General features: G+C 47.7%; 1 protein-coding gene across 2 annotated transcripts in view; it reads right to left on the reverse strand.

The window, feature by feature from the left end:
* The window catches only part of BBS1 (Bardet-Biedl syndrome 1), a 33,557-nt gene that overhangs the window by 18,931 nt on the left and 1,676 nt on the right, over nt 1-12,950 (reverse strand). The window contains exons 1-6 of one of the 2 annotated variants that reach the window (XM_069740026.1): nt 6,788-6,831; nt 6,546-6,616; nt 4,126-4,160; nt 3,772-4,044; nt 922-968; nt 41-79 (exon numbers count right to left, since the gene is read on the reverse strand). In XM_069740026.1, the coding sequence (XP_069596127.1) occupies nt 41-79; nt 922-968; nt 3,772-4,044; nt 4,126-4,160; nt 6,546-6,616; nt 6,788-6,816 (494 nt within the window). In that variant the 5' untranslated portion in view covers nt 6,817-6,831. Of the gene's footprint in view, nt 1-40; nt 80-921; nt 969-3,771; nt 4,045-4,125; nt 4,161-6,545; nt 6,617-6,787; nt 6,832-12,950 lie in introns of those variants that run through there. The other variant, XM_069740025.1, reaches the window with a different exon arrangement.

Here is a 12,950-nt window from a genome sequence, read left to right on the forward strand (position 1 = left end):
TAGGGATAAGGTTGACCAGTACATACAAGATATTACATACCGAAGGGATCTGACTGACAGAGGAACCTCGGCTTTATCTCTAAGGAGGAAAATAATATTGGAAAAACTAAGTATTATTAAATCCTTACGACTGCCAACATTTTCATACAACATGAGAATAAGCAATCTCCCTTTCTAGATTTATAGGACGTAATATGCCATCTTTGTGACCAAAGTTGTACATCTCAAGGCACTAGTGACATACACTGTGGGTATAAAAGTATAGGAGCCTTCTACATCCATACATTTATCAAATAGGCCTCTTTGCAGGTATAAAATCCTTCAATATTCTGGGAAGGTTTTCTACAAGATTTTGCAGACGTCTCTGGGAATCTTTGCTCCTTCATCCAGAAGAACATTTGTGATGTCGGGAAGATGACCGGGCTTCTCCAATGTTTGGTCTCGGGTTTTGGATGAGGTTGAGGTGCGAGCTCTGTGTGGCCAGTCATGTTCTTTCACACCAAACATTCCCAACCATGTCTTTATAGACCTTGTTTGGAAGCGACAACTGCCCAAAATGTCTTTTTGCGTCATCAAAACTAAGAGGTCAAGTCTGATCCTAAAAAACAAGCCCATAACACCATCACTCCTCCACAATGCAGTCAGGCGGTAACGTTCTCCTGGCATTTACTAAACCCTGACTCGTCCACTAGACGCCAGATAGAGACGTGCAATTCATGAAACTACTGATTTATGCTCAGTAGGTAGAAACGACAAAGACCAATAAATATAAAACATGTTGCTACTTCTATTACTCCAATCTATGCTGCAGTTTATATGACAATTTACAAACATTTGATCAAATAAATAGTTTCCACGTGCAGCGCACAGTTCTCGTTATACCAGCGCTACCGGAATCATATAGAAAGACATTTTTCCTACCTTATTCCATCCAACATCTCTTTTAGCGTCATGGGGTCAATTTTGTCCTGTGATACATGGTAAAAATATATTTTTAAGCGACAATTGTTTCATAAAAGGTTTGTAAACTGCATTTCGCTTTCCTTGAATGTAACCTTGCCTACTACTGACTACTGTCTCAGGTTGTATTACTGCGCCTTCGGGCTTATATGTTGTCCTACTAAGTTCATACAAGCATTTTGCCGTATGAAAGCAAACCAAAAACCGTTGCCATGTTCCGTCAGACACTGAAGCACAAAACTATTCAGACCCAAGAAACACTTCTTGTAGGGGGGGATAGCATTTCAGTAATAATACGGGTGCTTCGGTTCAAGTTCTGTGACATGAAGCCTTAAAATGGTTTTGTCAAGTTTGGAATTTATTCCTATCCTTCGGATAGTGATCCCCGTCACTTGGGACCTCACCGATCCGGAAGAGCCCTGTATGAATGGAGCGGTGGTTGATCAAGAGCATGGCTGCTCCCTTCATTCTTATGGGATTCGCAAAGACCAGCTGCGCTCTGCTATCTCCTTCAGTACCAGAATGAATGAAGCAGTGCAAATTATCGACCCCCGCACCAATCACAAGTGGGCTCTTCAGAGCCCCAGTTCTCAGGATTAGTGGGGGTTCCAGTGGTCGCACCCCTTCCCCCCTGCAATCGGAAAGTTATCCCCATCCCATGGATAACTTCCAAACTTGAGAATACCCTTCTAAAAAGGTGGTTACCTTTTCCTTTACAAACATGGAACACCAAGGCAGTGACAGGCAAGGGGGCTGGCTCAACTTCTGACAGCCCCCTTCACAAACATAGCAATGGTCATGTTTCCACACAGGAAACGCACGCCTCAGTCAAACACGAGCAGCTGGGATGTGTCTGGTGCAGATATCGGTAGATCAGGGCACTACCATTAATTAAAGTAGAGAAGTAAATCGTATATCTTGCGATTTTCCACACATTTAAATATGGTTTCTCAGCTTCTAAACTATGTTAAAGCCCGCTCTGCTAGTCTTAAAGTTTCACAGAGGTCCCCAGACACATTACCGGTCCGGGCTCTTTGTTGCCCCTTTCAGCACAAATACTAAAAGCCCCTCCAGTGCCTCCCAGGTATCTCTGCTGTACAAAAGGAAGGGTGCTCAGGACTTGGCATTGGAGCCTGTGACCAAAATATGCCGCTATATACTGTAACTATACGGTGACGGACATCAAAATTATATGTCAGAAAATCTTCACTCTGCATATACATTTCACAGAATGTACCTAGTGTCGTGCTTGACTAGCACTTCCTTAATAAATATTAATATCGCTACAGCTCCTTTATCAGTTCCAATGCTAACATAAAGGGATGCAGACTTGGAGTTGTAGTGTTAAAGTAGTTGTCCCATCATTGCGGGAATATTCATAATCGCAACGAGAATCTTCAGATCCCATTCCGAATGGTGCCATGGCCTCTAAAGCCCCCGTCACACACAGCGAGATCGCTAGCGAGATCGCTGCTGAGTCACAAGTTTTGTGACGCAACAGCGATCTCAGTAGCGATCTCGCTATGTGTGACACGTAGCAGCGATCAGGCCCCTGCTGTGAGATCGCTGGTCGTGTAAGAATGGCCTGGGCCATTTTTTGATCGTTGAGGTCCCGCTGGGTAGCACACATCGCTGTGTTTGACACCTTACCAACGACCTCGCTGACAGGACGTCCCATTGAATCATCATGAAATAGCATCGTTGGGCAGCACGGTGGCGCAGTGGTTAGCACAGCAGCCTTGCAGCGCTGGGGTCCTGGGTTCTAATCCCACCCAGGACAACATCTGCAAAGAGTTTGTATGTTCTCTCCGTGTTTGCGTGGGTTTCCTCCGGGCACTCCGGTTTCCTCCCACATTCAAAAGACATACTGATAGGGATTCTAGATTGTGAGCCCTATCGGGGACAGTGATGATAATGTGTGCAAAAACTGTAAAGCGCTGCGGAATATGTTAGCGCTATATAAAAATAAAGATTATTATTATTATTTTATTATCGTTCTACAGGTCGCTACAGTTCACCGCATCGCTGCTGCGTCGTTGGGGAGATCGCACTGTGTGACATCTCACCAGCGACCACATAGCGACACTTGAGCGATCCCTGACAGGTCGTATCGTTGTCGGAATCGCTCAAGTGTCGCTATGTGTGACGGGGCCTTAAGAATGGAGAATGTGAGTAATGTCATTAATGCCTGCGAAGAGACCACCCTCTTAAGTAGTTATCCCACAATGTTTATGGTAACCCCTATCCCAGTGGCCAGACTCCCAATGATTCAAGAATGGGGCTCTGGAACCAGGGAGCTCTGCAGAATGTTGTTCACCAGGAACCAGAGCTCAACACTCGGAATCGCTGGGGGACACCCAAAGATCAGAAAACTATCCTCTATTCTTTGGGATGGTAGTTTGGTTGACTTAAATGTAATGAGTACAGGGGTCTTCACTGCTAACACATCCATGTACGGTAACACATATCTCTCTGAAGTTAGTTGGCCAACGTTGGACACTTAACGCCTATCCATTGCATCCTGTCGGTACGTGATAAGTGTTGATGTTGGACCAATCTCCCCTCTGGTCATTCCCGTTGGATATTTAGAAATGGATTCTACTGATCTAGATGAAGTAAACAGGAAATTTGACCGCCATCTTTCACCTGCTTTAATCTGTCAAATCCATTGTTACCTTGCAAAACAAACGAGTCCCTCAACCCAATGCCGCTATTGATCCGCATGGCTGGCTGTGCCAAATGTTTGCTGGGTTACATCTATCTCGAGTGAAGGGGCAACGATTAGTATTTAGGTTTTCCCACATCTCATACCTCTTTAGCTTGGTCCCACACTTCTTTCTCTAGAGGGTTGACCTCAAGTGCTGGCAAAGTGAATTTGAAGTAAGGTCTCAAGTTCTTGTACACATATATGAATGGTCCGGAGGCCACGGCCACAGCCGGCGTCCGTGGCTCATTCTGATCCATTAGGAATGTTGCTACACCAGTTGGCATGTCGAGCAACGCGTTCTCAGACATCAGACTTGTGCCCTTATAGACTTTTAGCTTCATGTTATACGGTCCATTGCCGATATCACCTGCCACCATCTGTATGAAGCGACATGGAATCTGTTCAAATATAGTCGCCAAAGTGATGTCACATGTCACGTAGATCATCTCATAATTTACCTTAAAATCACCGTCCCCATTTAAATCGGCAAGAGCTGAAGGGGGAAAGAAAAATTAATTAACTTATTGGACTTTTATATCAAGAAGGGTTGGTTCATGTTAGTGCTCCCGGGATCAACGTGGCTACACAGAGCCCAAATCCTGAGCCCATACATGTGTATGGCTCCATACTGTGCCGCCATATACCTCCCAGATTAGATCAATATGTCCATATCATATTTACACAAAATAAGGCTTGATCTTACTATAGCACTGCAAAGTAAATGAGAAAATATTCTTTGTGTCCTGCTAAAGATTTATGCCTCTTCTGTAATATTAAGCAGCTTCCCTAATCTGCTTCTAATCTCTAGTAATCTACCTAATCCACGTGGAGTGAGAAAAGAAGATTTCAACCCTTTACAATGTATACATGACCACCTGAAAATATGCTATGCCATATTATGTTGAGGTGTGGACTCCACAAGATCCCTGAAGGTGTCCTGGGGTATCTGGCACGGAGATTTTGGAAGCAGCAAATACTGAATCTTGCATGGTGCGGCCATTATGCATCGGATTTGTCTGTCCTGCACATCCCACAAATGATCGATTGGATTGGCATCTGGGGACTCAGGAGGACAAGTCTTAATCATGAAATAATTATCATGTTCTTCAGACCATTCATGAATCTTTTTTGCAGCGCGGCAGGGACATAATCCTGCAGAGAACACTGCAGTACAGGGGATTACTTGGCCTACAACTATGTTTAGGTAGGAGATACATGTCTCAGTAACATCTATTCCATGACCAAAGTTCTCCTAGAGCAGTGTTCCCCAACTCCGGCCCTCAAGAGCCACCAACAGGTCATGTTTTCAGGATTTCCTTAGTATTACACAGGTGATGGGATTCTTGGTCGTCCAGCTGATGCAAGTATCACCTGTGTAATACTAAGGAAATCCTGAAAACATAACCTGTTGGTGGCTCATAAGGACAGGAGTTGGAGAACACTGTCCTAGAGCATCACACTGCCTCTGATGGCTTACGTTCTTCCATATCACATCTTTGTACCATCTCTTACACACTGCACCCAGACGTCTTCATTATGTAAGAGAAAATGTAATTCATCCGTCCAGGTCACTGTGGGTGCATTTGGTGGAGTCATCATGGGAGCTCTGACCAGTCTTTGGCTAGGTTACCCCAAACTGATACATCACGTGTCTTGACACCTTTCTATGAGAGCCAGATTTAACTTTTCCAGCAATTTTTGCTACATTTCTTTTCGGGATCTGACAAAATGGGTTACAGTTTACACCATATGCATCAATGAGACTTAGGGTGGTCGCCAGTTGTCCTTTCTTGGCCCACTTTCTACAGGTACTAACCACTGAGTCTTTGCTGCTGTAGCCAGTCAGTGAGCTCTGAATGGGGCATTGATCTATGATGGCAGAACTCACTGACTGGCCGCCACGATGTCGACATGATGTCCGCTGTACATCCAATATCCAATACAATGGGAGCAGCGTAGAAGACTCGCCGGTGGACTTGAGATGGCCAATACAGCTGTTTCTGTATACCAAACTACACATTGGAAAAACATTAACTCAAAAGGGGATAAACCTTTAAAGCTCCTGGGACTCGAGGCAATAACTTTTAACAGGGCATCAAACGGTCATTAGTAATATGTACAAGTGGTCACTGCAAATGGGGCAAAGTCACCTTAAGGGTTAGTGCACACCAAGTTTTGGACGAGTACCATTTGGAGCGTGTTCACTAAAAACAAAAATCCTGAAAAATCAATTAAAAACGCTTGAAAGACTCTTTCTATACATTTCTATTCTAAAATCATTTTTGCTGTCCACATGTACAGTCTTTTGAGCATTTTTTTCACCGCTTTCAGTTTCCAAGATCGCCCAGTGAGAGAAAAGAACGTGGATGTTACTTCTTAGAAGCGGATCCTTATCGAATCTGCTCCAAACTAGGCGCTGTCCAAGCAAAAGACTAAGAAAACTGCCCAGGAAAAACTTTCAAAACGCTTAACAAATTGTTCAAAACTGTTTCAGGAACCTAAATAGTCCAAAAAAAAAAAAAAAAAAAAAAAAAAAAAAAAAAAAAAGAGCATTTTCGGAAGTTGCTTGCAATAGAAAATCCATCATTTTTAGAAAATGTAGATGGAGTTTGGGATGGATGAGGGGGTTAATCTGCCGCAAAAATCCTCAACAAATGGGGTTTATTGCATATTCTGCCTAAATTCAAATCAGCATCAAATCCACAACATAAATTGATGCAATTTAAAATCACATCACACGCACTGCGAGCCGTGAGGATTGTCCAGCGCCGGCAGCGAGCGGTCATGTGACCACAAATATGCGATTGGCATATTTCCGGCCACAGTAGCCCACATGTTGTGTCATGATTACTGCTTCTCTTACAGGAGCCTCACTTACCGATACAGGAGGAGAAGGTATTCAGACCCGCAACCGGATCGTAATGAGCGTCCAGCCATTTTGAGGACTCCCTAAATAAAGATACAAAGATTAAAAATCATAATTAAAACTATGGAGAGATAATGAGCTGCGTATAATAGAAATAATCCTTCTAATACTATAGCGGGGGCAACAGAGGTGGTGGTCCTAGCTTGTAGCTATATTCTGTGGATAGGGAAAATAGGGATTTTTGTGTTACTCACCGTAAAATCCTTTTCTCCGAGACGCTCATTGGGGGACACAGGACTGTGGGTGTATGCTACTGCCGCCAGGAGGCTGACACTAAGAAAACATAAAAAAAATTAGCTCCTCCTCCGCCGTATACACCCTGACACTGGCCGCAGGTGAACCCAGTTTGGGGCAAAAGCAGTAGGAGAACAAAAAATAAATCAGCGTTAATACCGAAACAACATGTCTAGAAACAACCCCACCGACTGATAAAGTCAAGAAAAAACAAAAAAGAGCCATCTGGCTAACAGGGAGGGAGCTGTGTCCCCCAATGAGCGTCTAGGAGAAAAGGATTTTACGGTGAGTAACACAAAAATCCCTATTTCTCCTTCACCTCATTGGGGGAAACAGGACTGTGGGATGTCCTAAAGCAGTCCCTGGGTGGGGAATTAACTCACCGGTATAACATCCAGGCATCTGCAGGCTATAAGTGCGCTACCGCTGCCTGAAGAATCCTTCTACCCAAACTTGCGTCTGCCGAAGTCTGAGTGTGGATATTGTAATGTTTGGAAAAGGTATGCAAACTAGACCAGGTTGCAGCCTTGCACACCTGTTCTGCTGAAGCCTGGTGCTGAAGCGCCCAGGAAGCTCCCACTGCCCGAGTGGAATGTGCTTAGATTCCGGCCGGAACGACCACGTCCTTGATGCGGTAGGCCTCTTGAATAGCCAATCTTATAAACCTGGCCATGGTCGATCTCGAGGCAGCGAGTCCTTTCCTGCGACACTCTGGGAGGACAAACAGCGCATCCGTCTGCCGAAAAGGTGCTGTCCGTGAAATGTACCTTCTCAGCGCTCTCACTAGATCTAACGTATGGAGAGCTTTTTCCACACGGTGCTTTGGCGCTGGGCCAAAAAGAAGGCAAGACGATGTCCTCGTTAATGTGGAACGAGGAAACCACCTTTGGTAAAAAGGAGGGTGCTGGCCTGAGCACCACCTTATCTTGATGGAACCGTAGAAAAGCAGCCCGGCAGGATATGGCCACCAGCTCCGATACCCGTCTAATTGAAGTTATGGCCACCAAGAATAAGACATTTCAGGAAAGGTAAGTTAAAGAGACGTCCTGAAGAGGTTCGAAAGGAACTTCCTGCAAGGCACTTAAGACCAGATTAAGGTCCCAAGCATCTAGGGGGCCCTGTAAGGCGGAACCTTGTGAGCGACTCCCTGTAGGAAAGTTTTCACCTGTAGATAGCGATCCTGCACTGAAAAAGTACCAACAAGGCTGATATCTGTCTTTTAAGAGTATTCGGTGCAAGCCCTGAATCCAGGCCGGTTTGGAGAAAAGCAAGAATGTTTGGGATGGAGAAATGTAGTGGGGGGAGTCCACGCCTCATGCACCATGAAAGGAAAACCTTCCAGGTGTGATGATAAATACGTGCAGAGACAGATTTCCGGGCGCTAATCATGGTAGCGGCTACCTCTTGGGAAAACCCGGCCTGTGTTAGAATCTAAGATTCAATTGCCAGGCCGTTAAACACAGGGCCCCTAAGCTCTGGTGGTAGATCGGGCCCTGCGATAGTAGATCCGGGCGGTCTGAAAGCCGCCATGGAACTCCGGCGAGCAGCTGCACTAGGTCTGCGTACCATGACCGACGAGGCCAATCTGGAGTGACCAGGATAGCTGGAACTCCTTCTGCCTTGACCTTCCTGATTACCTTCGGGAGTAGCGGTAGAGGGGGGGGAACAGATATGGGATACAAAACTGGTTCCAAGGCAAAACTAACACGTCCATTGCAAACGCCTGTGGATCTTGATACCGGGCAACAAACCTGGGTACTTTGGCATTCCTCCCGGAAGCCATCAGGTCCACGTCCAGGGTTCCCCAGCGCTGACATATCTGCTGAAATACTTCAGGATGGAGAGGCCACTCCCCAGACACAAGGCCCTGCTGACTGAGAAAATCCGCAGCTCAGATTTTTTTTGCCCGGGATGTGGACTGATAAAATCACCGAGTGATTCCCCTCGGCCCAGCAGAGGACTTGCTTTACCTCGTGCATGGCCGCCCTGCTGCGGGTACCCGCTTGATCATTTATGTATGCCACAGCTGTGGCATTGTCCGATTGAATCCAGACAGGGCGGCCTGCCAGATAATGAAAATGCTGCAGAGCCAGCCGAACCACCCGAATCTCCAACAGATTGATCGGGAGGGTTGACTCCCGCGAGGACCAGCGTCCCTGGGCTGTGTGGTGGTAAAACACTGCTCCCCAACCTAGAAGACTGGCATCTGTCGCGAGTACTAGCCAATGGGCTGGGGGAAAAGGTTTCTCCTGTTGCAGAGACGGACTCGTTGACCACCATGAGAGAGCCTGTCTGACCTGGAGAGGTAAACGGCACTTGAGGTTGAGAGAGAATGGATTTTTGTCCCATGCTGTTAACAGTGCATGTTGGAGAGGGCAAAGATGGAGTTGCGCAAATGGCACTGCCTTCATTGCCGCTACCATCCTTTCTAAGACCCTCATGCAGAACCGAATCGTATGATAGACTGGCCGGTGAAGGGTCTTCACCTCTTGCCAGAGAATCAGGACCTTGTCCTGGGGCAGGACTGTTAAACCTTGTGAGGTGTCGAAGATCATCCCTAGAAAAGAAATTCTCCGAGATGGTACAAGAGACGACTTTTCAAGGTTCACCAGCCACCATAGATGAGAAAGAGTGTCTAGAGTAATGCTTACATTTTCCTCGCAGGCCCAAAAAGACGGCCCCTTGATAAGGAGGTCATCTAGATATGGTAAAACGAGTATGCCCCAGGAATGCAGGATGGACACCACAACCGCCATGACCTTTGTGAATACTCTGGGGTCGGTGGCCAGCCCAAAAGGTAAGGCCGTGAACTGGAAATGCAAGTTGCCTACAGCAAAACGTAGGAATCTTTGATGCGTAGGAAATATGGGAATGTGCAGATAGGCATCTTGAATATCTATTGAAGCTAAGCATTCTCCCTTTTCCATTGACGCAACGACTGACCGGAGAGATTCCATTCGAAAGCGACGAATGTTGACAAACCGGTTTAAACATTTCGGGTCCAAAATGGGCCTTACCGTTGCGTCTTTTTTGGGAACTATGAACAGGTTGGAATAGAACCCCTGAAATCTTTCTTCCTTCGGAACGGGAATGATGACTCCTCGGAGCCGAAGGGACTCTATAGAATTGAACAGGACCTGTACAAGCGATTCTGAACTGGGAAGGCGGGAGGGAAAGAACTGGCACGGGGGATGACTGACAAACTATCTTGTATACTGAGGACACCAGTTCTCTTACCCACCTGTCGTGAACCACAGTGAGCCAGGACTAGTGAAACGAGAGTAGACGGCCGCCTACCCTGTCGGAGAGCGACTACAGTCGTTTGGCCGAAAACCTATGGGATCTAGATCCCCTTGATCTTGGCAGCTGGGATCGCATTCTTCCCAACGGGTTAGCCCTGTTGGAGATCTGATGATCGCTGTCCTGATTGGGTTGCCCTGGAACAACGGGATCGTTGATGCTGGAGTCCACCTGGTATTACGAAAGGACTTACGAAATGAGCCTGGAACTGGCGACGAAAAGGCTGTTTATTCCTCTGCTGTGGGAGAAAATGTATTTTCCCTTCTGTGGTATCAGAAATGAGCTGATCCAATTTTTCTCCAAATAATCGGCAACCCTGATAAGGGAAGGTTGTAAGAGATTTTTTAGAGGTAGAATCTGCCCGCCATGTTCTCAACCAAAGAGCCCTTCTGATGGCAATTGCGTTTGCTGCCGCTGATGCCGCACAGTTCACTGCATCTAAAGACGCATTGATAGCTATTTGATTTGATATTTCTGTCAACTCCACTAGTAGGTCCCTCTCCTGAAGAGCTTTGGTCAAAGATTCTGACCAAGACATCATGGCCTTAGCTACCCACGTCGTCGCAAAAGAGGGCGAGAGGGATGAACCTGAAGCCTCAAAAACTGAACGAGTCAAACTTTCAATAAGCCGATCAGTAGGATCCCTAATAGAGGAGCCGTTGGGAAGGGATAACAGTGTTTTAGAGGGCAGACGAGAAACCGGAGGATCTACCGAAGGAGATTCTGCCCATTTCTTACGCAGCTCTGGGGCAAAAGGGTATCTAGCATTCAGGGCCTTTTGTCCCGCAAAAAGTCTGTTCAGATGCTCCCTGTGACGTTGGACCACGTCCTCGAACTCAGGGTGAGAGGAGAATACCCTATGAGACTGCTTGGCCCTCTTGAGTGATACTTTATGACCAGAGGTCAAGGAAGATTCGTCTTCTACTCCCAGGGTTTGGTTGACGACCTCAATTAGGCTGTCTACTGACTCCTGGTAATCAGGCGCCTCTAAATTGAGGGACCCCTCAGAATCGTAATCCGAACCGAGTTCACCACTCTCAGCTGGAGAAGGTGTGCGAGAGGCGGAACTCCAGGATTCAGATGCACCTGATGGACCGGGAGACGCTGTGTGGGTTCGCTTCCCCCGCGTCTGCCTAGTGCCAGCGCGGCCCCTGCAGGCCGAAGGCTCCTGAGGGTCGGAGGACCTCTCCAAGGTAGGTGAACCGCTGGCCCCAGCCGGGGTCTGCAGGGACTCGATTGCCTTAGTTAGGGATGCCATAGATTGCGACAAGGACGTGACCCATTCCGGGGGGAGAAACCACAGCTTCTGCCTGAGTCGCAGGGGATGGCTCCTGAGCGCGTTCGGAGACGCAGGCCTCACAGAGCCGATTACTCTGGGCATGCGGAAAAGCGGACCGACAGGCTACAAATGTGGTATATAGCACCGTGTGAGATTTGGCCCTTCTAGACATGGTGCCCTGCAAATGCTATAATCAGGGGTTCTAGATAGGCAGTAGAAATGTAGATATTACAACTGTCAGGCTGGGGGGAGTAGCACTTACCCCAGTCCTGTGTCCCCGTTCATCCTGTGGAACTTGTCCCACGGAAAAGCGTCGGTGCTGCCTAAAACAGAGCGCCCTCATTAGTGGGCGGTACCGGAAATGGCAGTTTCTGCGGCTTATAGAAGGCCAAAGCCAGGGCCCAGATTTTCCTTCTCAGCGTTCGGCGAGGGGAAAGGGGGCGGGGCCGCCAGAAGATGAAGCTGCCGGAAGGGGCGGGGTTCTGCCAGCGGCCTACCCTGACAGAAGCCGGGGACTAAATTATCGACCGCCCCGGAAGTGATGCCGAGAAGCCGGTCCGCGGTGCGGCACCACCTGCAATAGACAGGCCACGGCGCCGCTAGAAACAGGGAGACGGCGCCGCCGCCGGCAGCCAAAAAAAAAAAAAGACTGCGGCGCTGCCATTCACAAGACCACAGAATCACCAGCCATCGAGAAAATGAGGCGCCCGCAGAGCTGTCCTGCCCTCAAGAGCCCCGGTATGACGCGCGCTGCCTCAGTAGCCATCCCAGCCCCCCTCGTAAGAACATGGTGCCCTACAATGGACCCTATAGTTAGTGGGGGGCTGTAAAAAAGATGGTGCAGGCACCTAAACTCCATCTTCCATTCATGGGATGAGGAGAGGGACCGTCCGCCCCCCCTTTATCACCGCTGTCTGAGCATTGGTGATGCAGTGGGGGCCGCACGGACAATCCGTATGCACCCGTACAGCCTAGGGTTCCGTTACCTTAGGGTGGTCAGGGCTAAGTCCGGCAAGTAGTCCCATGTTGCGGGAGAGGATACGTGGAGGAGACGCTCACACGTGCTCGCCCGTTGATGGTTTGGGGAGATCGGACCCCTTCAAAAGGGTCAGTTGCCCCTGTCTCGTCTTCCATGGTGAAAAAGAAAAGAAAAAACGGGAGGTCTGGAAACCAGACCTGTGCCTCCTTCAGACACTAAGCATGAAATGGGTTCGCCTGCGGCCGGTGGCAGGGTGTATACGGCGGAGGAGGAGCTAAACTTTTTTTTATGTTTACTTAGTGTCAGCCTCCTGGCAGCAGTAGCATACACCCACAGTCCTGTGTCCCCCAATGAGGCGAAGGAGAAATAGAGGGGCTGTGGCACCGAGCACCAGTTACACTGCCAGTCCCTTCTTATAATGTACTGTCAATCTCTGCTATCAATGCAGGAACAGACTTTGACACCAAGTTTTTACCACCTAATCTGAGATCAGATATGACTCTGCCCTATCACCGATTGGCACCTTTCTGCCTATTAACAGTGAAATAAAGATTATTATTATTAT

Source organism: Ranitomeya imitator, chromosome 9 (assembly GCF_032444005.1).
Source record: "Ranitomeya imitator isolate aRanImi1 chromosome 9, aRanImi1.pri, whole genome shotgun sequence".
Lineage (NCBI taxonomy): Eukaryota > Metazoa > Chordata > Amphibia > Anura > Dendrobatidae > Ranitomeya > Ranitomeya imitator.